This window comes from Myotis nattereri (genome assembly GCF_964212035.1).
Source record: "Myotis nattereri genome assembly, chromosome: 5".
NCBI lineage: Eukaryota > Metazoa > Chordata > Mammalia > Chiroptera > Vespertilionidae > Myotis > Myotis nattereri.
In genome coordinates, this window is record NC_138080.1 from 109,918,576 (window position 1) to 109,944,000 (window position 25,425).

Sequence of the window (25,425 nt, forward strand, 5' to 3'; positions counted from 1 at the left end):
GCTTGTCTCCTAAGGTGTGTGGTGTTTAGGGGTGTGGAGCCCCGCCTGTGGCCTGGCCAGCCTGCTCCCCGCGGGTGGGCATGCGGGGTGACGGGTCCTCTGGAGGCAGGAGGGCTCCGCCTGCTTACAGCCTCAGCCTCTCCACTCAGGCAGCGACTGGAGAGGCGACCGTCCCTGGGCCCCCCGAGTCCTCGGCCCGGGCTTGGCCCTGCTGAGAAGCCACAGCCTCGGGCGCAGGGAGCGGGCCTGCGGGGTCAGCTGTGGCTCCGCCCTCCACACGGGACCCCAGTCGGGAGGCCGGGGCCAGCAGGCCCACCTCCAGTGTGGCTGAGGGCAGAGGTGCAGAGCAGTTCCTGTCCGTACCCACCAGAGGGCCTGGGGCGCATGGCGGGGGGCAGTGCCAGGTCAGCGCTCCAGTGAGGCCTGGGTCCCCGGTTGCACCAGCCTCTCCGGGTCTCCCCTGCCTTCGCTGTGGGTACTGCGTCCCGCCCACCCTCACCCCCAGCGGCCGAGGATCTTCTTGGCACAGAGGCCACCATCCTACCTCCCACGGCTCCCCGCTAGCCGAGCACTCGGACCCCTGGCCCCACTCAGGGCCTGCTAGGGCTCAGGCGCTGGCTCCAGGTCCACCTGCACCCCCAGGCTCCTGCTCAGCTGGGCCACTGGGAGGCGCTGTGGCTAAAGACGGGCCAGGCCCTTGGAAGCCTTGGCCGAGTGGGACAAGACCAGACTGGTCCTGGAGATGGCCCTGCGGGGACGGGACAAGGTCTCCTCACCCAGAGCCCCTGGGGGCTGCAGGTGCCTCCCCAACTGCAGGTGGCTCAGCTCCTTCCTCGCTGGCCCTTCCTCTCCAGGCAGCCCTGCTCCCATCCCCAGAGCCCCTGGCATGTCTGCCCGCAGGCCGCTGCCCCTACAGCGCCCCTCAGTGCCCACGTCCTCCCTGTGTGTCATGGACCTCGCTCGGGACACAGAAACCCCTCATGGCCACTCCTGGGGTTGAGGCTCAGCCCGGCCCAGGGAAGGGCAGGCTCCAGGTCGCATAGCACAGGCTTGGAGCTGAGGGGCCCTCGTGCTGCCTGGCCTGGGTGCCGTGCGTGTGTGTGTGTGTGTGTGTGTAGGGGAGCCCCTGCCCAACGGGCCCCAAGCCTGGTTGCCAGGAACCACCATGTCTAGGAAGCCCCCTTTGCGTCATGTCACTTACACAACTCCCCACACCACCCACCCAAGCTTGGGAAACAACCATTAGGACACTCAGTGCCCCAAAGTGCCACGCCCTCTCCCAGGGCCCCAGAACTACCGGCAAGTGGGTGGTGCATGTCCGTGTGGGGTGGGCTGGGCTGGGCTGGGTGTGAGGGGCCCTGTGCCCGCGGCCTGCCTCCCTGTGCAGCGGGGCAGCAGGGCACCTTCACGTGGGGAAAGCCCAGGCGGGCGGCTGCTCAGCTGTGGGCGGTGAGTGGCGACGGGGGGGGGGGGGGAAGGCCCGAGGAGGGGCTGGCAGCACCTGCAGGGCCCACGCGGGCTGGGCTGAGCGCCATGACGTTAATGTGGCCGGAGGCTTGGCTGTGGTGTGACCTGCGTTGGATGCGAGCGTCCTGTCGGAGCAGGTGGCAGGGCTGCGCTGCCCGTCAGCTGGTGCAGGCCCAGGCCACACGTGGAGGTGCCCTCAGGCAGCGCCGTCTCTTCACAAGACGATACAGGCCTAGGAGGCGGGCTGGCGGCCGGGTCTCCCTGCTCTGGGCCGAGCTGAGCTGTGAGTTCTGGGTGCTGCAGCCAGAGGCGGCCTCACCACCAGCCGCGTGCACCCAGCAGGCAGAGCCAGAGTCAACTCGCCCCAGAACCCCGTCTGGACCCCAGTCCCACAGCCCGGCCCGCTGGGCCTCCGGGGCCTGAGGTTGGACCCCACAGGCCATGCCCTGGGGACTCAGCAAGGGCTGTTGAGAGAAGGCGGATGTCCAGTGGGTCTTGAAGGCGAGGAGTTTTCTGGGTGTGGGCCTCATCAGCCCACAGCGGGGCACAGCTTTCGTCAGCCGCCACGTGTGGGTCGTGGGCCCACAGCCCTGGGTCCTCCCCGGTGCCTCCTGGTACAGCCTGGCCTGGCGGGGACGCACCGTGTGGGAGCCTGGTGAAGGTGCTGTCGCTGCCGTCGTGGGCAGGGGCTGTGTCTGGCCAAGGACATGGCCATCAGCGGCAGGGCTGGTCCCGCCCCCAGGCCCCCCACCCACCCTGCCCCCCTCAGGACCAGGAACTGGAGACGGGCCCCTTATGAGGGGCTGCAGCAACAGCGTGAGGATGAATAATGCATTTATAACACAGCGTCGTGGTAGCCAAAAATGATCTATAAACGGGTGGTAAATGTTTTATAATGTTTTTGTAACCCGTTATAAATGATAAATGGCAGGCTATAGATGCCGGATCAAATATTTATGACGCGTTGTGTGCGACGTTGGCTGCCTCCGCTCAGGAAAGCCATTAATAATAAAGTGGATGGAGATGTAAAAGTTGCCGACATGCCCACCAAAGCCATTTATAATGAAATGTAGGTCGGCGTTGGCTGCAGCTCTTGAGCCCCCGCGAAGCCGGCCGGGCTCTCCCGGAGCCCAGAGAGGAGCGGGTTGTGAATCATGTGAGAACGGATACCACCCATGGCACGCCCTACAGATGTGCCATTAATACACCCGAGGCGGACGCTGGCATGCGTTGCTCATGGTGCCTATTTAATTAACGGGAGACCCCTGAAAGGGGTGTCAAGCTTACGGCTCCCTCCTGCCTGGGGCTGTGGGCGTGGCGCTGGGCTCTGGGCAGGGCCTTGGGAATTGAGAGGAGGGACGTCCCTTGGTCGTTCCGTATCTGCCTCCTACCGCACAATCCATCGCTAGAGGGCCACAGGGCGGCCCTGGTGCCATCTGCCCTGCACCCCCAGGAGGAGGGGTCTTCTGACTGAGCGGGGAGCGAGAGGCCCCTGTCCTCGAGCGGCACTGTGTCCCCTTGGAGTGCTGTCCCAGGTGCAGCTCAGTGCTGGTTGGTGCACATGTATCAGTCAGGGAAGGATGCAAGCCAGCTGCTGTAACAAACAGGCCCAGGTTCCAGCAGCTGAACTCAGCCCACACTTGTTTCTCACCCAGAGGCCAATACAGCTGTTCCTGGGCAGTGTTGGCCTCCACCTGACCCTGCAGTGTCCAGGCCTCTGCATCTGTGGCCCCATCATCTCTAAGTCCTTAGTATCCAGCCAGCGTGGACCCCGGAAGTGGAGAGCCTGCTCCCCCCACTGGCAGGGACTCAGCCACACGGCCCCACCTAACTGCAAGGCAGGCTGGGAAACTGGGTCCAGGCAGAGAAAAGAGCTGGTGCAAAGGTCCTGAGGCAGGGGCCTGAGGGTGTCCACTGTGCAGAGAGGAGGCAGGCGTCAGGATCGAGGGGAGGCTGGAGGGCCCATGGTGAGGACTGGTGCTCTGTGTGAGGGGGCCTGGGAGGGCTTTGAGCAGGCGCACCGCTCTCATTCCCAACATGAAGGGTTTTGTGGTCCCGGCAGCACACAGGAGGCCCCTGTACAAAGCCAGGCTGACACCAGGATGGGGCGGGGGGATGGGAGGTGCCATGGGGGACGCGCAGGGGGCAGCTTCCTGGGACCAGCAGGGAGAGGAGTGGAGGCAGGAGCCCTGCAGGGACCTGTGAGCAGCTGTGGGCAGGAGTGGGGGTCTCCGAGGCCCGGGAGTGGCTGAGTGCAGGGATGATGGGCCAGACCCAGGCCAGGAGGGCAGGGTGGGCGTGGGAGGGTGAGGCCAGGGAGCGGCAGGGGCCAGAGAGGCTGGACGGCCTGATAAGGTCCTGGACTTTATTCAGAGGCTGTGGAGGCAGCAGGGTGGGGCTTGTCCCTCAGCTGCTGGGAGCGTGTCCCTCAGCTGACCGGAGGCCCGAGGGCGGGAGGGAGCTAGGGGAGGCAGGGGAGTAAGAAGCCAGGAAAATCCCTTGGCAAGTGGCGTGGGGAGACTGAGGTGGTTAAGTGCAGTGTGTGGCCAGCTAGTCATTGCTTCCTGCTCTAGGACAGACACGGAGCAAATGGCCCCCACTCCTCCCGACCGGAGGGTGAGCCGCTGAAACCAGCCACTCGGGGAGGCAGCAGAGACCCAAACGTGCCATTGCCGGCTGCCCCGAGGGCGGGTGACGCTAAGGGAATGGAGCTCGTGGGTAGTCCGTTGAGATCCTCCCAAGACTCCCCTAGACTCCCAGCCTTTAAACCCCCAAGAGCCAAGGCCCCGGGGAGGGCTGGGAGGGGTGGAAGAGGGTGTAGGGTGCACACTCTACCTCCCGGGAGCACACGGGCCTTCCCATCCCCCTCTCCGTTCCCCGCAGGCCTGCACCTCCTAAACACTCAGGGTCCCCAGGAGGCTTGCGACTAGGGGAGTATGGGCCGCGGCAGCTCCCCCAGGTTTACCCCGAGCCCGTCTCTGAGGCCCCTGGGCCTCCTGCCCTTCTCATGTCAGTTCCCAGCTTTAATAAACACACTTTTTTTTTCATTGATTTCAGAGAGGGAGGGAGGGAGAGAGAGAGAAACATCAATGATGAGAGAGAATCATTGATTGGCGGCCTCCTGCACGCCCCCTACTTGGGGGTGGGGGTAACGAGCCCATAACCCGGGCATGTGCCCCTGGCTGGAATCGAACCCGGGATCCTTTAGTGTGCAGCCCGACGTGCTATCCACTGAGCAAACCGGCTGGCAATAAACACACTCTTAAAGTCACCTGGACTCGCCCTCGCTGGTTTGCTCAGTGGCTAGCGCATCGGCCTGCAGATTGAAGGGTCCTGGGTTCAATTCTGGCCAAGGACACATCCTCGGATCGCGGGCTTGATCCCCAGTGAGGGGCCTGCAGGAGGCAGCCAATCAATGACTCACATCACTGATGTTTCTCTCTTCCTCTCTAAAATAAAAAACTATATAAAAAAATTTAAAAGTCACCTGGACTCGTCTTGTGAAACTGCCCGCGTGACGTCTAGAGCCCACACGCCACCAGCTGGCGCGGGGCAGACCCGCTCATGGCCGGGCCCCCTTTGGGGGACGGGAGCTGGCAGAGCGGTCAGGATGAGGCGAGGGTGGGTGCATGGGAGGCAGGAGGAGGTGGGCTGGGGCCCTGGCTTGGGGGCCTGGAGAGGAGCAGGGCCCACAGAAGGAAGTGCTGTGTGAGGTGCTGGTGGGGACACCCCACAAATGCGCCTGTCACTGCCCCAGAGCAGCCCGCTTGGGGACATCTCACCGGCTTTTCCAGTTCTGACTGCTGCCCTGCGGTCAAGGAACCCAGTTGTTCCCTGTTCTGGGCCGGGCCACCTGTCTGGCTGAACCGGACGCTTTGCCCTTCGTCCTCATGCTGGGAACCCCCAGCAGGTGTGGGCAGCAGCCATGCCAGCGAGCATCCCAGGTCACATGCCCCTGAGACGGGGAGCTCACCGCCTGTGCCAGGGCCTCACGCACCCAGTTGGGCGGCCGGTGTCCACACCTCAGGGCGAGCTGCAGGGAAGCTGGGATGCCGAGCCGGGTCTGGGGGGCGGACCCAGTTTCTGGCCCTTCGAGTGGGCACGGACCACGCTGCCTCCCTGCCAGGGCCACGCTGGGCCAGCACCCTGCTTCCTTCCTTCCTGCAGCCTGGTCTGGACAAGCCTGGGGCTGGGCCACCAGGGGGACCGCACGTTGTGGTGTCAGTGTTTCCGGCCGTCTGTCCACGTGGCCACAGGCAGGCTTCCTGGGGAGAACGTGTAGGGAGCCGCCCGATGGCGGAGGGCCCTCGAGAGGTGCTTCTCCTTGGCCACTTGTCACAGACACACAAAGTGGGAAACGGAAACGTCGCCACGACCCCAGGAGGGCTGTGCCCCAGGAGCAGCCGAGCGGACCAGCCCCGGACGGGAGGCGGGTGGCCCACACCCGGCCCAGCCTCAGGCGCCTCTGTGAATCAGGAGTGAGCCCCGCCTTGGCCGGCACCACCCAGGCCTAAAACCCGGAAGAATGCTGCCTTTTCCTCGTTAATCCTCACCTGAGGACATGTTTGTAGAGAGGAAGGGGGAGCGAGAGGAACAGCCATCAGTTGCCCCCATACGTGCCCCGACCAGGAATCGAACCCGCGACCTTCTGGTGCATGAGACAATGCTCCAACCAGCTGAGCCACCTGGCTGGGGCAGAACCCGATGGGACAGTCCTTCCCCCCGAAACTGCGGTGCTGGCTGTAGGGGCGCTGGGGGGGGCGAGGGGGACCGAGGGGGGCACGTGGCCCGGGGAGGCCACAGGCAGGCCAGCGGGGGTCCATTTTCCGGGCATGGGATCCCCGCAGCCTCATGTCCCGTCTGTGGTGGCCATGAGGCTGGTGGTGAGGGGGCCATGGAAAAGGACAATCCCGAAGCCTCCGGGGGAGCAGCGGGGCCGGCACCCCAGGGCGGGCGCCCCCTTTGCCCTGGCTCGCGGCTGCAAGGAGCGGCCGGGCCCTGGTGGGGGCGGGGCCTTGACCCTGAGGGGGCGGGGCCTGGCGGGAAGCCCCGCCTGGAAGGGGCGGGGCCGAGGTCTGGAAGGGGCGGGCCTGATCGAGGCCGGAGCCAATGCGGGGCTTGGTGGGTGGGACGGGGCCCGAGGGGGCGGGGCCCGGCGGGGGCGGGCGGACGGGGACCCGGGCTGCGCTCTGCCGGCCGCTGTCCCGCCGGCCGCGCGGCCCCTTCCCGTCCTCCCGAGGGGATCCTGCCCCGCGTCCTCCCGCTTCGGGGATCCGGCTCCTCGTCCGCCCGACTCGGGGTCGGGCTCCTCGTCCCCCGGAGGCGCCGTCCGGCCCCCGCGCCCGGGCCGCTGCCCGCATGGCGGCCATCCAGGCGCTGCAGCAGTGGTGCCGCCAGCAGTGCGAGGGCTACCGCGACGTGAGCATCACCAACATGACCACGTCGTTCCGCGACGGCCTGGCCTTCTGCGCCCTCCTGCACCGCCACCGGCCCGACCTCCTGTGAGTGCCCGGCCGGCTTCCCGCCCCCAGCGCCGCCGGCCCGCGGCGGAGTCAGGCCGCGACTGGGGCCCGCGCTCCGCTCGCTCCTCCGGGGCCGCCGCCTCCCGCCCCCGCCCGGCGCCTGCCCGCCAGCGGGGGGGGCGGGGGTTCTGGGGGGCTTCGCGGGCGGCATCCGCCCCCCACCCCCTAGCCTGTCCGGGCTCCTTTCCGAGCAGCGCAGGGGCACCGAGGGGGCGGGGCCGACGCAGAGCAGGAAGCCCGAGCCCCCCACGCCGTCAGGCCGCTGCACCCCCGGGTGACAAGGGGGCGGTGGAGGCAGTCCCCCTCCTGGGAGGCAGGGGAGAGGGGCAGGGGAGGGGCCGGGGTCAGAGTGAGGCAGGGAGGCGGCCATGCCTGGTGCCAGCCTTGCCCGCCCCCCCCCACCCCCGTCCCGTTATTCACTCGGCAGGGCCCTCCCCCGGGGCCGCCCGGCTGGGGAGACAGCTCTGAGCTCAGCCCTCCGCAAAGCTGGAGGGAGGGCGCTGGGCAGGCCACCTGCAGCCCGGCCGGCGCCGTCTGAGGGCGTCTGAGGGCCTTTGACCGTTTCCTGCGAAGCCCAGGCCGGAGCCAGGGGGTGGGGCGCGTGTGCAGGGAGCGGGGAGGCAGCCCTCGCTCGGGACGCCTGAGCTGCAGACGGGAAACTGAGGCTGACGGGAGACACCTGTTCAGGTCCCAGAGCGTCGGGCAGTCAGGGCTGCACTGGGCCCCCCTGCGCCCAGATGCCCTCTGTCCTTCGAGGGCGCCGGCCCCAGCCGCGGTCTCGGTCTGAGAGGGAGTCCGCCCGAAGGCTCTGCCCCCCGAGGTTCGTCCGTGGGGCCTCCTGGGAGCGCCCGTGTGGCACCGGGCAGCAGCCTCTGCTCCCCACCCAGCGGGTGCCCATCCCCCTGGGAGGCAGACGCTGTGGGGGCAGAGTGTGCTTCCACGTTGAACCCCGGAAGCTGAGCCCTGCCGGGCTGGGTGGGGACTGGGAGAGGGACCCGGAGGGAGCAGAGGTGGGCAGGCAGCGCCCGCATGAGGCCGGCTGGGGTCCCAGCCCACACAGGCCCCACGAGGCGGCAGGAGGACCTGCGACCAGAGGGAGAGCTGGAGCCGTTGTGGGGGGCTCAGCCGCCACATGGGTGTAACCGGGGACTTGGGGTCTTTCTGGGCCCCAGGAGCTTCCCAGCTGTGCTGGGGTTGAAGGCCGTGTGTGTGCGTGTGCGTGTGCGTGTGTGTGTGTGTGTGTGTGCGTGCGTGCGCGCCTGTCCGCCTGTCCCAACATGCCCTGCTGCCTGCGGTGAGCAGGGCTCGCACACCTGGGCGTGTACAAGCGCTGGCACGGCCCGAGTCCCGCAGCCGCTCACCTGGCCGTGGGGGCCTGCCGCGTGCCAGTGCTGCGTCTGCTCAGGCGGCCGTGCCCCCGCCTCCGGGAAAGACATTTTAGTCACAGGCAGTGAGGGGAATGAATGGAAGCTCCAGGCCGCTTGCTTCCGAGAGAGAGCCGTGAGGCCGCGGGAGGGGCGCCCGCCGCCCGGCCCGTGCACGTGACCTGCTTGCTGACTGGGCTGCGGTCCATCTGCCCCCTGGACTTTCGGCTCCAGAAGGTGGGGCGTCCCCAGCGCATGACAGGTGCTCAGTGGATATCAGCGCACAGCTGGAGGTCTAGAGATAAGGGCTTGCCCTTGGGGCTCCGTAGATATGGTAGGAGTTCGGTAGTTGTCTGAAAGCAGGGGCCGTGCACGAGGGCGGAGGGGCGGCCATGTGACCACGGAGGCGGATATTGGAGCGATGCAGCCACAAGCTAAGGGCCGCGTGGAGCCACCGGGAGCTGGAGGAACAGGGAACAGCATCTGCCAGCCTCCGGCGGGCACACCCGGGCGATGTCCGGCCCCCAGAGCTGTGGGGATAAGTGTGTTGTCCAAGCTGCCCGGCGTGTGGTCATTTGTTACGGCAGAACCAGGAAGTGGTGCAGGCTGCCACCTGGTGGGTGTGGCTGCGTAGATACTGGCTGAGGGAGCGGCTGAGGGGGCTGGGGTGTGGGCACCCGCGTGTCCCGTGCACGAGCCCTTCGCTGTGCCCGTGTCTGTGCCTTCAGCACCCGCCTCCACTCTGACCCCTCCGTGCCTCTGGGCAAGGTGGTGGCTGGGAGGGGCATCTCCCCAGGAAGCAGAGAGCTGCCCGCTGTCCCCAGAGGTGCAGGGAGCAGAGGGGCTGGGAGGACCCGCAGGGAGAGACCACCCCTCCGTCCGGTGAGACCCTCTGCAGCCGGAGGGGACATCCTGTCCCGAGTCCCTTTGTTTTGTCTCAGTCCTTCCTGCTCCACGGGAGCCACTTCCTCTGGGCCTGGCGGAGGGAGAGCGGCCGTGAGGAGCCGCAGGCGCGGGGCCAGCCAGGTGGGGACGGCGCCGGACGCTCCCGCAGGGTCTGCCTGCCGCCCGGCCCGGGGGTTCCTGTGCGGCTGCTCCAGGAGGCCATGCGGCCTGTGTTGGTGGCTCCTCGGGGGCCTGGGAGGCGTGGGTGAATCTGCTGTTGGGGGGCAGGCTTGTGCCCACCCCGCAGCTGTAGGTGGGCCAGGGCCTGCAGGTCTGTCTCCCCGTGAGGCCAGGTGAGCACCAGCTGAGCCGGTGCCGCCCAGCGCGGGCGGCCGAGGGCATAAACCGGAGGCCTGTGCTGGGGCCAGGCCAGGAGGGACTAAGGTCCCCTGGACGGGGGCCGGTGTGAGTCAGGTGCCCGGTGCCCGGCAGGAGCCCCCAGCAGGAGCCCCCAGCAGCAGGCAGCCCCAGGCCCGCTGAGGAGGGGCCGTCGTAGCAGCTCTGGACGCCCGCCCGAGTGGTGTCAGGGCGCAGCTGCAGGTCGCGGGCCTCCCCGTCCCCAGCCGTGGTGGTGACCTGTCCATCCCTGCCCGGAGGGGTCAGGGCCCAGGGCCAGGCAGGGCGGCTCCTGGACCACGATTCTAGACACGCCTGCTGGGGGGTCAGGAGACTCCCAGGGGCCCCCCAGCAGCTGAGGCAGCACTGTCCCTCCCGCATGAGGTCAGCAGGAAGTGCCTGAGGACAGAGGCCTTCTGTCCCCGTCTGAGGGCCTGCTGCCCAGCCTTCCGGCCAGAATCTTTGGGATGGACATGGGGGGGCTGCAGGACCCCCTCCTTGGGGACGGCCCAGGGCCCAACGCCCCCCGAGACCCCCACCCCGGGCACCGGAGCAGCCCCAGGGCTGACCCCTCTGGCTGGGGTAGGGAGCAGGGTGGTGCCGGCCTGGGGAGGCCTGAGCTGGGCAGCTGCTGAGGTGCCTCAGTTGCCCACCGCGTACAAGAAGGGGGGGCTTTGGGCTTGCCCGGGGCCTCAGGCACCTCGTCCCTCCGGCCACCCTCTCCCCATGTCCATCCCAGGTGTCGGCCTTGGGGTCACTTTCCCTCGAGCCCTGTCTCCCCTCTCTCTGCTGTGTCTCTCCCTCCAGCTTTCCGTCTGTCCCTCTGTCCCCCTCCCCCTGCTCCCTTCACGCAGGATTAACTCCAGATGCGCTGAGGGGCCTGGAGAAAGCTCGGGAATGGCTTTCCCTTCTGTCTGCCCTCGGCCCCAGCGCCCCCCACACCCGCCCCCCACATCCCCCCCCCCAGGGGCTGCATTTTGTTCCAGGAAATAAACAGCATGAGGTCAGCTCTCCAGGAATTTAGAGGGACACATGCCCCGAGCCCCCAGGTGCTGGGGCCAGGAGGCGGGCTGGCTCAGCAGCCACAGTCCCGGTCAGTTGTGGCCGTGGGAGGCAGGCAGGGGCGCGGGCCAAGCGAGCCATCGCCAGAGGCCATGTGCCCAGTGGGGCTGTGGGTGGTTCACTCGTCGTCGTCGCTCATCGGTGTTGAAAGAGTAGGTGGCCCAGCCCAGTGGGCTCAGCGGGTGAGCGTCGACCTATGAACCAGGAGGTTAGGGTTCGATTCCCATCAGGGCACAGGCCCGGGTTGTGGGCTCGATCCCCAGTGGGGGGCGTGCAGGAGGCAGCCGTCAATCCATGGCAATTCGCTCTCATCATGATCTTTCTCTCTCTCCCTCTCCCTTCCTCTCTGAAACCAATAAAAATATATTTTAAAAAAGAAAGAGCCCGTGAAGGCCAACAGAACGCTCCCCCCGCAGGCATTGACGGAGCACCAGCTGTATGCCTGGCCCGTCTCCGAGGACCAGAGCCTCGTGGTCCAGCAAGGCCTGAAACGAGGGGCCACCTCCCCCAGGCCAGCCGGGCCCGCCCAGCACCCCCGGGTGCTCCCGCGGCAGCAGTGAGGGGCCGGGCCGGGTCGGGTGTCGGCCGGGGCCTCCTGGGGCCGCCCTGGCTGGAGGCGCGTCTCCCTCTGTGCTCCGTCCCAGTTCCCTTTCCGTGAGGACACGGTCACTCCGGCCGGGGCCACCCCCGTGACCTCGCTCGGCGGTGCTCTCTGGAAAGACCCTCCTGCTTGTTAGGAGACAAAACAGAACTTGTTTTCCTGCCTCCTGCCAGGGGGCACCTCGGGGGAGGTCGTGACCCGGGGCAGGTCTGCGGGGGACGCAGGGCGGGGGGTGGGGGGGAGGCTGAGCTTTCAGAGGGGTGGGTGGGGGCAGGGGGCTCCGAGCCCAGACACTGCGGGCGTAGTGGGCGCCCCTGGGGGTGCAGGGGACCCTCCCTCTGTGGCCGTGGCCGGGATAGAGCCAGGTGGACGGGGTGCGGGCTGTGCTGCACTCGCCCGGCCCACCTCCCGCCCCTCCGGCCGTCTGTCCACCAGACACACCTGCCGCCCGTCCGCGCACAAAGCGCCCTCTGTGCCGGGCGGTCTGGCATCTGGAACGCGTTGCCTGCGGGGTGGTCGGGCGGAAGGGGGGTTTCCGGGCGCCGGCCGGGCGATGGACAGCAGGGCCCCTAGGGGGGCGGGGGGCAGCCGCGCTCGCATCCCCTCCCGGCGACCCGGCCTCAGTTTCCTGGTCTTGGTTGTGACGGGTCTCGGCTGCCCCTCGTCTGAGACCTGCCGGCCGCAGCCGGGGCCCCCCCTGCCCAGCAGAAGCTGGTCCCCCCGCTGGGTCACTGCGGCCCTGGGAGCAGGGGCTCACCCTGCGGGAGTCAGACCCACGCTCTCCCCGGCTCTCCCTGCTGCGAAGCTTCCAGAACAATCCAGGTCACACGGAAGCTTCAGGGGTGCTGTTCAGGCCCCACAGACAGCCCCCTGGACAGGCAGACAGACCGACAGACGTGTGTGTAACCGCCTCCCGAGCCGCCTGCTGGTCTGGCTGTGTTGTCTGCTCAGACCACCCTTCTGGGGTGCCAGGGGCCGCGGTGCCTACGTTGGGCGTGAGTGGGGCTCCGGGCAGCCTGGTGACGCGACCCTGTGGCTGGGACGTCCTGCCCCTGTGGCAGGTGTGTGTGGGGGGCGGGGCTCTGTTCCCTGGGGAGGGGGCTGGGCACCAGGTGGGTGCTTAGTACCACGCCCAGCCTGGCCGCGTGGCTCGGTGGTTGAGCATCGACCTAGGAACCAGGAGGCTGTGGTCCGATTCCCGGTCGGGGCACAGGCCCGGGTTGTGGGCGCGACCCCCAGTGTGGGGCGTGCAGGAGGCAGCTGATGGATGACTTTCTCTCATCATTGATGTTTCTGTCTCTCCCTTCCTCTCTGAAATCAATGAAAATATATGTATTTTAAAAACCATGCCCCAATTGGTCGAACCTTAACTCCCCTGGACGCTGGGGCCATGGCCTGGCTTTGGTCTTCTCTGCTGGGTGACCTCAGGCAAGTCGCCGAGCCTCTCTGTGCCTCAGCTTCCTCATCCCTGAGGGGTGGGCATCGATAGCATGTGGGGGTGTGAGCACCGACTCAGTGGGTGTTTGGGGAGGTGCCTGGGGATCAGGTGGGGGGTGGCCGAGTTCTGTCCCTCATTGCGTGTCGCTGTCCCTGCCCTGGAGCCCCCCGTGCCCACCTGAGGTCCCATCCGGGCAGGCTGACCCCCGAGGCCTCCCAGCCCTGCCTCCCGGGTCTGAGCTGCTTTGCGTGGTTACCTTCTAGAGACTTCGACGCGCTCAGGAAGGAGAACGTCTACGAGAACAACCAGCTGGTGAGTCCCGTCCTGCCGCACCCGCCGTCCCGGGCGTGTGGAGGGAGGCTGGCCCTGCGCTCCCCTGTCCCCTCCTGGGCGGGCGGGTGGCTGGGCCCTCCTGCTCATCCGAGGCAGAGCCGGCCCAGGTGGCTCTGGGGGCAGCGCCCGGTGGGTCCTGGCTGGGCCGTCGGCTGCTCCTCACCCTGGAACCACCGCCCGGCCCAGCCTCTCAGCCGCTGCCGGGGTCCCGCTCACGCTGCTCCCGGCCGTGCTGCGGGCTGTGGTCCCAGCGGGAGCCTCCCGGCCCAGCCAGCCCATCTCGTTGCTGCAAAGCGGGCTCCCTGTCCCAGACGCTGGGGACCGAGGGCAGAGCCCGCCCCTCGCCCTCTGGGTACCCTGTGCCCCACTGGGTGGGCGTTGACATCCGGAGCCCGTGGGGGCTGGCTCCCCAGCGCCTTCCGTCCTGCGTGGTCGGGACGTGATCCCCATTATGCAGACGGGTAAACTGAGGCCCAGGGAGGACACACAGGCCGAGCTGGAACCTTGGGCCCAGGCTTTTCTGGGCTCCCAGTGGGGTCCTTGCTTCTGGCACCTCGGGGTGAGCTGGTGGCCAGGCCGCTCCCGCTGACCGTCCCTCCCCAGGCCTTCCGCGTGGCCGAGGAGCAGCTGGGCATCCCGGCCCTGCTGGAGGCCGAGGACATGGTGGCTCTGAAGGTGCCGGACCGGCTGAGCATCCTGACCTACGTGTCGCAGTATTACAACTACTTCCACGGCCGCTCGCCTAGTGAGTGCTGCCCCGCTGCCCCTGGCGGGCACCCCCCTGCCCCGTGGGCGTGGGCAGCCCCCTGTGCTGCGGCCTCCTCCCAGGGGTCCAGGGCCCGTCCTCCCCGCACCCGGCTCAGAGCCGGCTGGGCAGGCCCCCTGAGAGACACGCCAGCTCCCGCCTCCCTCCCCCTCGCTGGGTCTCGGCAGCTGGGCAGACCCCTGCGGGCTCCAGGCCCAGCTCAGTTGTCCCCCCATGTGGTCCTGACGTGGTGGCGGGGGGAGGCAGCCTGCCATTCTCTCCCAGCACTCTGTGCTTCCTGCTCCCCCCACATTCCTCGGCCCGGCCTTAGAAATCCCCGGAATCGCTCTGGGCTTGTCTGGGCTCGGGGCCAGCCCGCCTCCCCGCCTTCCATCCCACTTGGTGGAGAAACAGAAAAGTCCCCTCTCCTGACCCCAGCAGGGTCGCAGGGCGGGTGAGGCCAGGCCCCAGCTGGTGGCGCTGGCTGTTGCTGGAGCTGCCCCCCCCCCCCCGCCCGCACCCCAGCAGGAGCTGCCTCCCACCCCTCCCCCCGCACCCCAGCAGGAGCTGCCTCCCACCCCCTCCCCCATTCCAGGCCCCAGCTGGGCACCCACATCCACCCACCCAAGGGCTCAGGCAGGGGTGGCCCAGACACTGGGAGCCGGGTGGGGGCTGGGCCGGCCCCTGACCCTGTGTCTCCTGCTAGTTGGGGGCATGGCTGGCGTGAAGAGGCCCCCGTCCGAGGCTGAGGAGGAGCCGTCCGGGAAGAAGGCCTGGCCCCAGCCGGCCAGGCCCTCGCCCACGCCCGCCCGGGGGCTGCCGCTGTCTCCGGTCAGCACAAACGCCATGGTCCAGCGGAAGGACAGGGGTGCAGAGGGCCCCCCGCTGAAGGCTGTAAGCGCCAGCCCTGCCCGCCCTCTGGTTCTGGGGTTCCCACGGGTTCTCCCTGAGGGGGCTGGGCGGGCTCAGTTTGCCCCTGAACCCATGCTGGGGGGCGGGGGGTTCCTTGGGGCCCACTTGGGTTCCGGCCCAACCTCAGCAACGTTTACCAGGAGCCCACGGGCACTGGCTCCCGAGTTCCCTCAGTCCTGTGTGGTCGGGAGAGGGTCCCCATTGTGCAGACGGGTAAGCTGAGGCCCAGGGAGTTCCCCGCCGGCTGAGTTCCCCGTCGGTTGAACCTTGAACCCAGACATATCGGGGCTCCGAGTGGTTTTCTCGACTCCGGCTGCTCCCTCTCCCGTGGGCCCAGGAGAGAAAGTGGGTGCGTCTTCCCTCCTAGGCCGGCCCACACAGGGAGCTGTGTCCCCACTTTTCAGAGGTGGAGCCTTGAAGGGGCCATACCTTGGGCTCGGGCGCCCCCTGCTGTCCCCCGGCCGTCACGCCAGGCTCCCGGGGCTGGGCCCGACATTCGGAGTTGGATTGGATTTCTGTGCCTTGGGGTAGGGACGTTGGGGGTCCTAGCTCCTCAAGAACCCCCAAACCAAGCCTCCAGCCGCACCCGCTTGGCCAGGCTGGAGAGCCTGGACTTGGCGTCCGGCTGGCCTGGGCTTGGGCCCTGGCTGCTGCTCTGTGGCCTCAGCTCTCCGGTCAGTGAAGTGGGATCTTTCTGCGGCTGACGGGGCCGCCCGAGCTCAGACGCCGCTGTCCCCTCCCACGGCAGGGCCAGGGCTCGGCGGGCGGCGCGGTGAGCAGCTCCTGCGGGGTCTGCGGCCGGCACGTGCACCTCGTGCAGCGGCACCTGGTGGACGGGAAGCTGTACCATCGCAGCTGCTTCAGGTGGGGCCTGTGTGTGGGGGGGCCACGGCACCGACGCTGCTGAGGGGGGGGGCACCCCTGAGCAGCGCCTGGTGGAGCTGACCGGCCGGAGAGCAGCCGGAGAGGCGTCTTCGCGTGACCGCGGTCTCCGGGCCACGTGGCCACGTGACGCCAGCTGCGCCGTGTCCTCCGCCGCAGGTGCGGGCAGTGCTCCAACACGCTGCGCCCGGGCGCCTACAGGCCCACGGCGGAGCCCGGCGTCTTCGTCTGCTCCAGCCACCGCCCCGCCGCCGCCCCCGCGAGCCCCATGTTGCCGGGCCGGGCCCCCAGACAGCCAGGGGCCGTCCCCACGGACTCCCAGCCACCCAGCGCCCCACAGACGGCCCAGGAGGCGCATGGACGGAAAGACGCACGGCCAGAGGCCGGGCCTGCAGCCCGGGAGCCCAGGGTGGGCAACGCCACGGCCAAAGGCTTCGTGCCCGCCGCAGCTGCCCCTCGGGACGCCCCCTCCTCCCACGTCCCCTGGGGGAGCCCGGCCGGGTCCAGGCCCTCAGTGGGCCCTGTGGGTGGCAGAGCCAGAACACAGGTGGCCAACAGCTCCCCGGCAGGGTGGTCATCGGCCGCACAGGACGCGGCGGCGGTCAGCCCCCGTCCTGCTGTGACCCCTCGTGCCCCGGACCCTCTCCCGGCCACGCAGCGAGGCAGGGCAGCCTCCCCAGTGCCGGCCCCCCGGGCCGAGGCCAGTGCAGGCCCAGCATCTGCGAGTCCAGCGGGAGCCCCGGCCTGGACCCCGTCGGCCTCCAGGACGCAGCAGGCCCGCGAGAGGTTCCTGCAGGCGCCCGGAGCCCCCAGCACTGGGCCGGCCAGCAGGGCCCCAGCCGCAGCTGACGCGCCCTCCGAGGCCGACCGCAGGGAGCGAGCGCTGAGCTGTCTCCGGAAGGCCCTTCCCGGGTTCGGGGACGCTCAGGCGCCAGGCAGGTGCGTGGGGAAGGAGGACTGGGGTGCCCTGTCTGCCCATTGGGGATCCCAGAGAACAGAGGGGTTGGGATGGTTGGGGTTCTGCACCACCTGGCCGTGTGATGGTGCGGCCTCACCCTCCAGCCTCAGTTTCCTCATCTGGGAAATGGGAGAATGAGACCAGGGAGCCAGAGTGCTTGGCGGGCAGTGGGCGGGGGACACAGCTACCATCTGAGGCTGCCGCCTGCATGCCGTTGGGGGTGCGGGTACAGCGGCACTGCCATGGGGTTCCCATGTGGCTCGGTCCTGCTGAGGACCCCTGTTTAACACCCAGCTGTCACCTACCTGACCTGGGGGTTCTGAGCCGCCCGTCCCTTCTGCACACAACCGGAGCGGGTGCCATCCTGGGATGGAGGAGGGCCGTGCCAACGTCCCAGGCTGGGCCAGCCCAGGCTGGTGTGCGGGCAGCGCTGGAGCCCAGGGTGGGAGATCGAGGTGTCGCAGGGCCCCTCCTTGGCTCTCGGGGCGGGTCCTTCCTGCCTCTTCCAGCTTCTGGTGCCCGGGCACCCCTTGGCTCGCGGCTGCCTCCTCCCTCTGTGCCTGTCACCACGTCTGTCTCTCTGTGTCTGTCTGTCTTTCTGTCTCTCATAAGGACGTGTCATTGGACTTAGGGCACCTTAATGCAGGATGACCTCACCCTCACTTGATTACACTGGCAAAGAGCCTGTCCATGCTGGTGGACAGGAATTGAGGGGGACACCATTCAGCTCACTACTCACCTAGCGAGTAAGGAGATGCCAAGCCTGGCTGGCACAGCGCCCACTGCCTCGTGCTGCCCTCTGCCCAGAGCGACCCATGGCTCCCGGGTGGCCACGGACCAGGAGGGCGAGCTAGGCAGGCCCGGGAGGGCCACGGCTCTGCACAGGTGGGGGAGGGAGGGACAAGGTACGGCCGCTCCTCGCACACCCCATACCTGATGTGTTTGGGGGGCATTTTAACCTCATCCCACACCAGCCTTAAACAGGAGAGTCAGGTCAGACATACGGCAGTGCCGGGAGTGTGTCCACGGCCTGTCCCGCCTCCCTGGAGGGGCCTGCCCTCCCCCAGGAGGGTGGGCATTGGAACCAACCACCGAGGGAGGCCGAGGGGCTTCTGCTGGCATCATGGGAGGGACTTCTGGATCCACCTGTGCCTGATCCCCGCTCTCGCACCCACAGGCTCTCCCCAGCCACTGCCTCTGCTTCCAACGGCCTTCCCAGAGCCGAAGGGCCACGAGCAGGTCCATCGGCCAAGCTGCCACAGTCGGCGTCTCCCCCGGCCCTCAGCCCCCCGGCAGGGACTGAGCTGGCAGCCCCCCCAAGCGTGGGCACCACCGCACGGGCATCCACGTCGCCCCAGGCGGGCAGGACGAGCTCAGCGGCATCCTCAGGGGGCAGCTGGGCAGCTGCTGACTCCAGGCTGAAGCCAGAGGCCCCGCTGGCGAAGGGTGAGAGCCCCGCAGTGAGGTATGGGGCAGGGGGTGGTCCCCCGCACGGACAGTGGGCAGTCGCGGGCTCACTGGACATACCTGTTGGGCAGCGGGGAAGGTGAGGCCCAGAGAGGCAGTGTGAGTCCTCCAGGCACACAGTCTGGAGGCCAGGCTGCAGGCCTGTGCCCGCCTCCCAGCAGTGCTCCTTCCTGGGGCCCTGGCTGCTGGGCGCCTGTGGGCGGAACGGCTGCAGGAAGATGGTGGGGACCAGCCTTTCCCACAGACTCTCCCCAGAACCCCCCAATATGTCCTGTCTCTGCCCCCCGCCAGGCCCGAGCGCTGGCCCCCAGAAGGACCAGGTGGATGGGCCGGCAGCATGGAGGAGCCACCTGAAGCCCGTGGCGAAGAAGCACCTGGCTGAGAGGTGAGGGGCGAGTGGGCGGGCTGGGGGGCTCCTGCGCCTGGACCTGCCCCTGTGCCTGTGGGTTTGTGCTCACGGGGCCTGAGCAGGAGCCCGTCCCAGGTTTGCCCGGGGCCTGGCACATAGTCGGTGCTCAACAAATGCTCCCGAGTGAAAAACACACATCAGCTGATCAGCACCCACAGCAGGGATGTGGGCACGTCCCAGCACCGCAGCTGGGCAGCCGAAGCCAGCTCTGCCAAGGGATGGGACAGTTCACACCAGCCTAAGCGGTCACAGCAGCCTGTCTCTGAGTGACGGGACAGTTCACACCAGCCCGAGTGACAGGGGACAGTTCACACCAGCCCGAGTGACAGGGGACGGCTCACACCAGCCCGAGTGACAGGGGATGGCTCACACCAGCCTGAGTGACAGGGGACAGTTCACACCAGCCTGAGTGGTCACAGCAGCGTGTCTCTGAGTGACAGGGGACCGTTCACACCAGCCCGAGTGACAGGGGACGGCTCACACCAGCCCGAGTGACAGGGGATGGCTCACACCAGCCTGAGTGACAGGGGACAGTTCACACCAGCCCGAGTGACAGGGGACGGCTCACACCAGCCCGAGTGACAGGGGATGGCTCACACCAGCCTGAGTGACAGGGGACAGTTCACACCAGCCCGAGTTACAGGGGATGGCTCACACCAGCCTGAGTGACAGGGGGACGGCTCACACCAGCCCGAGTGACAGGGGACGGCTCACACCAGCCTGAGTGACAGGATAGTCACACCAGCCTGAGTGACAGGGGACGGCTCACACCAGCCCAAGTGACAGGATAGTCACACCAGCCTGAGTGACAGGGGACGGCTCACACCAGCCCAGGTGACAGGGGGCCGTGTTCCCATTGGAAAACTGGAAAGGCAGGAAGGTGGGTGGCTGGGTGGGCCCATCAGGGGCCCTGGAATCCTCACTCGGTGAACCGGCCTCAGTGGCTGAGGGACAAGAACAGTCAGTGGGCCTGACCCTGGAGTGGGCGGGGCCCCCCCACCCGTGTGTGGCCGTGGAAAGGGGTGGCTCCCCCAGACACGCCCCAGGCAGGAGGGTCCAGCAGGTGCTTGAGTCCACCCTGGTCTGGGCCGTGGGCCCAGGGTCAGCTGCCCAGGGCGGCCTGACCCCCGAGCACGTGCTCCACCTGCAGGGGGTGAGGGGGCATAGACACACTGTGCTCTGGGAGGGTCCCAGGAGGCAGGTGCGTCGGCCTCGGCGCCCCACGTCCCACGCCCCACGCGCAGCCTTCCTCTGGCGGTGTGTGTGCCTCAGGCGTGTCTGTGGGCACAGGGACACCGCCCCTTTCTCTGCTGACCTCCTGCCTCCCGCCCAGGGCCCCGGAGCTGATGGAGCCGCGGGTCCTAGGGGAGCCGAGGGCGGGGGCTGCGCCCCAGAAGGTCCCTGGGAGCTCCGAGGGGGGCGTCTGCATCACCCTGACCCCCGTGCGGCCCAACAGGACACCGGGCCCTGCTGGCCCCCAGCCCAGCCTCTCAGGTAGTTCCCAGCAGGAAGCCAGGGTCCCAGTGACCTCCCCCACCCCAGCCAGGGGACAGGGTCTAGGGGTTGCCCCTGGGGGCGGCGTCCGGGGCTGGGACTGTGGGCCATGCTGCGGGGAGGGAGAGTGGTCCTGGTGGGCCTTGGGGCATGCACGTGGTGTGTGCATGGGTGAACACGCGTGTGCCTGTACATGTGCACGTGTGTGTGAGTGTTCCCACCCTCAGTCACCCCTGCATCCCCTCTTCCTGCCTGGCCTTGAGTGGCCGCCGGCCCCGGGCTGTGCTGAGGATCCTGCCCGCGCTGCTGGAGGGGCCGCCTGGCTGCGCCCGGCACTGGGAGCTGTGGTGCCCGCGGCGGCCCCGCTCGGGGAGTGACGGGCCTGCTGGCCCCACGTCAGGCCTGTGTCTTGTCCACAGCAACCACCTCCCCCAGGGAGCCCTCCCCGTCCGGTCGCAGGAAGCTGGCCGTCCCCCCCAGCTTGGACGTTTCTGGCAACTGGCTTCAGCCCAAACCCCCGCGGCAGGAAGCCCTGGTCCAGACCCAGGAGGACAGACCCCCTCCTGACCAGCCAGGTCAGCCAGAGCGGGCCAGCATTCCTGCTGGGGTGTGGGCGAGGGGAGCGGGCAGAGGGGTGCAGGTGGGGGGAGTGGGTGAGGGGTGTGGGCAAGGGGATGGTGCCCAGATCTGTCTGTGGGCTCTGCCCAGGGGCCTGCTGGGTAGACAGGGAAGCTGGTGGGGGGGGTGCAGGAGACGTGGGGCACAGAGCTGGGGGGACGAGTTGTTGGGGGTCAGACCCTGGTCCAGGACGCTCAGCCTGCCCCTTCCTTCTCCAGGGAGGCCCGTGGGCCCAGCCGCTGCCCCCGCCTCCCCTGGCACGCCGGTGACCTCCCCCGTCAGGGTGAGTGGGCCGGGCGGGGGGCGGGGGCAGGAGCTCAGCCCCGGGCCTGGATGGCCCCTCACCCCCTTCCTCCGCAGCTGCACCCCGACTACCTGCCCCCCGAGGAGATCCAGAGGCAGGTGCAGCAAATCGAGAGGCAGCTGGACGCCCTGGAGCTCAGGGGCGTGGACCTGGAGAAGCGCCTGCGGGCGGCCGAGGGGGGTGAGCGGCCCTGCCCGCCAAGGCCCCTGCCTGCCCCATGCCAGCCTGTGGGGCCCCCTGCCCACCCCATACCAGCCTGTGGGGCCCCCTGCCCGCCCCGTGCCAGCCTGTGGGGCCCCTGCCCGCCCCGTGCCAGCCCGGCTCCTCTCCGCAGATGCCTCTGAGGACGCGCTCATGGTGGACTGGTTCCGGCTCATCCACGAGAAGCAGCTGCTGCTGCGGCTGGAGTCGGAGCTGATGTACAAGTGAGAGCCCAGCCCCGAGGGCCTCCCCGGGTGGAGGGGGGCAGGCGGTCCCGCCTCACACTGTCGCCCGCAGGGCCCGGGACCAGAACCTGGAGGAGCAGCAGCTGGACATCCTGGGGGAGCTGCGCCAGCTGATGGCCCGACCCGGTGTGTCCCCGCCCTCCGCGCTCGCCTTCTGAGCCAGGGTGTCACCTGCTGCCCAGGGGACACTGGCATCCAGCTCCTGCTGTGGGGGGGGGTGCTGCTGGGTGTTATGGGTCAGGTGGCCGAATGGCTTGGGCTTGAGCCGTTTCCACATCTCTCCCCGCATCTCTCTCTGCGTCTCTCCCCACATCTCTCTCCGTGTCTCTCTCTGTGTCTCTCCCCACATCTCTCTCCGTGTCTCTCTCTGTGTCTCTCTCCGTGTCTCTCCCCACGTCTCTCTCCGTGTCTCTCTCCGTGTCTCTCCCCACGTCTCTCCCCACGTCTCTCTCCGTGTCTCTCCCCACATCTCTCTCCATGTCTCTCTCTGTGTCTCTCCGTGTCTCTCTCCGTGTCTCTCCCCACGTCTCTCTCCGTGTCTCTCTCCCCACATCTCTCTCCGTGTCTCTCCCCACATCTCTCTGTGTCTCTCCCCACGTCTCTCTCCACGTCTCTCTCCATGTCTCTCTCCGTGTCTCTCTGTGTCTCTCCCCACGTCTCTCTCTGTGTCTCTCTCCGTGTCTCTCCCCGTGTCTCTCCCCGTGTCTCTCTCCGTGTCTCTCTCCGTGTCTCTCCCCACGTCTCTCTCCGTGTCTCTCTCCTCGTGTCTCTCCCCGTGTCTCTCCCCACGTCTCTCTCCACGTCTCTCTCCGTGTCTCTCCCCACGTCTCTCTCCGTGTCTCTCTCCGTGTCTCTCTCCGTGTCTCTCCCCACGTCTCTCTCCGTGTCTCTCTTCGTGTCTCTCTCCGTGTCTCTCTCCGCGTCTCTCCCCGCGTCTCTCTCCGCGTCTCTCTCCGTGTCTCTCTCCACGTCTCTCTCCGCGTCTCTCTCCACTGGGCAACCACTGGGGCTGGGGGGGCCACGCGGGGCGGCCTCACCTCTCGGACGTGGTCCTTCCTTCTCCTTCCGTCTGTGTTGCCTGGAGGCACCCTCTGTCCCAGGTGCCCGGAGACCCACCCAGCCTCCAGGGGCGGGGCCTGCGCTGGAGGAGGGGACCCTGTCCTGAGGGGGGGCAGGGCTCGGCTGACGCAGCTGTCCCCACAGAGGCTCTGAAGTCCCCCCAGGACCGGCAGCGGGAGCAGGACCTGCTGACTCAGTACGTGAGCACCGTGAACGACCGCAGCGACATCATCGACTTCCTGGACGAGGACCGGCTCAGGTGAGGGGGGCCCAGGTGAGGGTGGACTCAGGTGAGGGTGGGGCCCAGGTGAGGGTGGGCCCAGGTGGGGGGGGCTCAGGTGAGGGGGGCCCAGGTGAGGGGGGCTCAGGTGAGGGGGGCCCAGGTGAGGGGGGCTCAGGTGAGGGTGGACTCAGGTGAGGGTGGGGCCCAGGTGAGGGGGGCCCAGGTGAGGGTGGGCCCAGGTGAGGGTGGGCCCAGGTGAGGGTGGGCCCAGGTGAATTGGGGAGCACAGGCGTCCCCCAGGCAGCCAGGATTGGTCACTCTGAGCTCAGAGCCTTCAAGACCTGAACAGTGAGACCCACTGTGTGCATTTGGAGGGTGAGCCCAAGGGCAGGCCCCCAGGCAGCCTGTCTCCCCGGCCCCTGCTCCACGGCCCCCAGGCAGCCTGTCTCCCCGGCCCCTGTCTCCCCGGCCCCTGCTCCACGGCCCCCAGGCAGCCTGTCTCCCCGGCCCCTGTCTCCCCGGCCCCTAGGCAGCCTGTCTCCCCGGCCCGTCTCCCCGGCCCCTGCTCCCCGGCCCCCAGGCAGCCTGGCCGTGGGACCTTGCAGCGCAGGGACCTCTGTTCACGACGGCAGCCTTGGGGCGCGCGGGGGGGGGGGGGGAGCACCAAGCGCCTGCAGTGGCCTGAGGGTGGGGGCGGGACTTTACATTTTTTTCCAGTTTATTTGTTTATTGACTTACTAGAGGCCCCTGCACGAAATTCTTGCACGGGGAGCGTCGGTCCCTAGGCCTGGCCGGGATCAGGGCCGATGGGGCCTCCTCCGTCCGCGCCGCCCCCTGGTGGCACACGTCATAGCGAGCGGTCGGACTCCCGAGGGGACACTTTGCACATCAGCCTTTCATGTGTGGGGTTTTGTTACTCCTCACCGAGGATGTCGTCCATCGATTCTTTCTTTTTAGAGAGAGTGGAAGGGGGAGAGACGGAGAGAGAAACATCAGCCTGAGACACATGGATGGGCTGCCTCCCGCACCCCCCACTGGGCATCGCGCCCGCGCCCCGGGCCTGTGCCCCGACCGGGATCGACCCCGGGACCTCCGGGCTCATCGGCCGACGCTCGCCACTGAGCTGAGCCGGCCGGGCTGTCTGTGCACACACGTCACCGCATGTGCCTCCCGCGCTGCCCTGGGCCCCTCGCGACCCCCGAGCTGCCCGCCCGCGTCTGGGCTCCTGTTCTGGCCACAAAGGGTCAGAAGGTCGACTCAATCGTGTCCCTCAAACTTGAGGGGCCCCGGCTCAGGAAGTCCTGCCCCCTCGGGTCCCCATGTCACTGTTGGGGGTCTGGGCCCCGGGAGGACAGGAAGCTGCCCAAGGGGGTGAAGGCCGTGCCCGGGGCTCAGGGCTCAGGTGTGAGGCTGACAGGAGGCCCTTCCCGTTTCAGGGAGCAGGAGGAGGACGAGATGCTGGAGACCATGATCCAGAGGCTGGGTAAGGGGTCTGGCTGGGGGAGGGGCCTGTGGGGGAGGGGCCCGAGGGGAGGAGCCCTGGGGGAGGGGCCTGCGGGGGAGGAGCCTGTGGGGGAGGAGCCCTGGGTGAGGGGCCTGCAGGGGAGGAGCCTGCGGGGGAGGAGCCTTCGGGGGAGGACAGGCAGGCACACCCTCAGGGGGTTTGCTCCCGGGTTGGTGGGTCCAAAAGCAGTGGGTCCGGGTGGTGGGGTCTAAGGCGGGGGGGGGGGCCCTACCGGGGGACGCGGGGGGAGGGGACGGGGGACGGGGGTCGGGCCCGGGGCCGTGGCCAGAGCTGGGCAGTGCTGAGTGTCCCTCCTCAGACCTGCAGAGGAAGAAGTCCAAGTTCCGCTTCTCCAAGATCTGGTCCCCGAAGGGCAGAAGTCGGACCCCCGAGTGACCGCCGGCCGCCTGCGGGACCCTGGCCTGGGGGGTGGGGACCGCCCTCCGCGGGTCCGAGTGGCCTCAATAAAGGAACTGACCACACGGTCTGGGCTCCGCCTCCGTTCCCTGCGCTCCCGGGGGTCTGGGCGGCCTGGGCAGGTGTGTCCGCTCAGCTCTGGCCTTGTCCTGGGTCGGAACCGGGCTGGGCCCTGACAGCCCGCAGGGGCCTCGCGCCTGAGCCTGAGCCTGTGGGGGGCACAGCTGGGCAGCGGCGGACCGAGGGCCGCCCAGCGCTGCCCCTGGGACCCCGGAGAGGCGAGCGGCTCCCCCGGCGCTGACTCCCGCCCGTGTGCTGGCCGAGGTGGCTGTCGCCCTGGCCGCCCCCAGCTGTCCGGCCGTCGTGGTTCCCGCCAACACCCCCGCCAGGCGGCAGGCAGGTCCCCATGGGGCCCAGCGGTCGGAGTCTGAGGCTGGCTGCTGGGGTCTTGGCTGGAATCCCAGGGAGTGGGGTCAGGGGGTGACGGGGCGGGGGGGTTCAGTCCCTGTGTCGCTGCTGCGAGGCCTCGGCCCGGGCCCTGCCCCTGAGCCTCTGGTGGCCGATGGACCCGCAGGGCTGTGCGGTCAGAGGCCCGGGCGGAGCGGTCAGAGGCCTGGGCTGTGCGGTCAGAGGCCTGGACCAGCCGGACAGTGAGGGCCTCCTGCTCGCTCTCCTCACAGCCAGACCCACTGGAGGGGGGGATGGGAGGAGGCGGGTGCCCTGAGCGGTCAGCGGGCCTGGGCTGTGCGGTCGGTGGGCCTGGGCTGTGCGGTCAGAGGCCTGGGCTGTGCGGTCGGCGGGCCCTGGTTGTGCGGTTGGAGGCCTGGGCTGTGCGGTCAGAGGCCTGGGCTGTGCGGTTAGAGGCCTGGGCTAGTGGTCAGAGGCCTGGGCTAGTGGTCAGAGGCCTGGGCTGTGCGGT

General features: G+C 68.5%; 1 protein-coding gene across 1 annotated transcript; it reads left to right on the forward strand.

Annotated features, from left to right (window-relative positions):
* Window positions 1-6,630: 6,630 nt before the first annotated feature.
* Window positions 6,631-24,574, forward strand: MICALL2 (MICAL like 2). The gene is made up of 17 exons (XM_081091111.1): window positions 6,631-6,968; window positions 12,999-13,047; window positions 13,672-13,813; window positions 14,520-14,707; window positions 15,474-15,589; window positions 15,767-16,546; window positions 17,743-18,011; window positions 18,324-18,417; window positions 19,775-19,935; window positions 20,355-20,510; window positions 20,772-20,836; window positions 20,914-21,037; window positions 21,192-21,282; window positions 21,356-21,429; window positions 22,507-22,621; window positions 24,022-24,068; window positions 24,409-24,574. Exons 1-17 carry the CDS (start codon window positions 6,826-6,828, stop codon window positions 24,483-24,485), a joined length of 2,691 nt encoding a protein of 896 aa, XP_080947237.1. The 5' UTR covers window positions 6,631-6,825; the 3' UTR covers window positions 24,486-24,574.
* The last annotated feature ends 851 nt before the right edge of the window (window positions 24,575-25,425 follow it).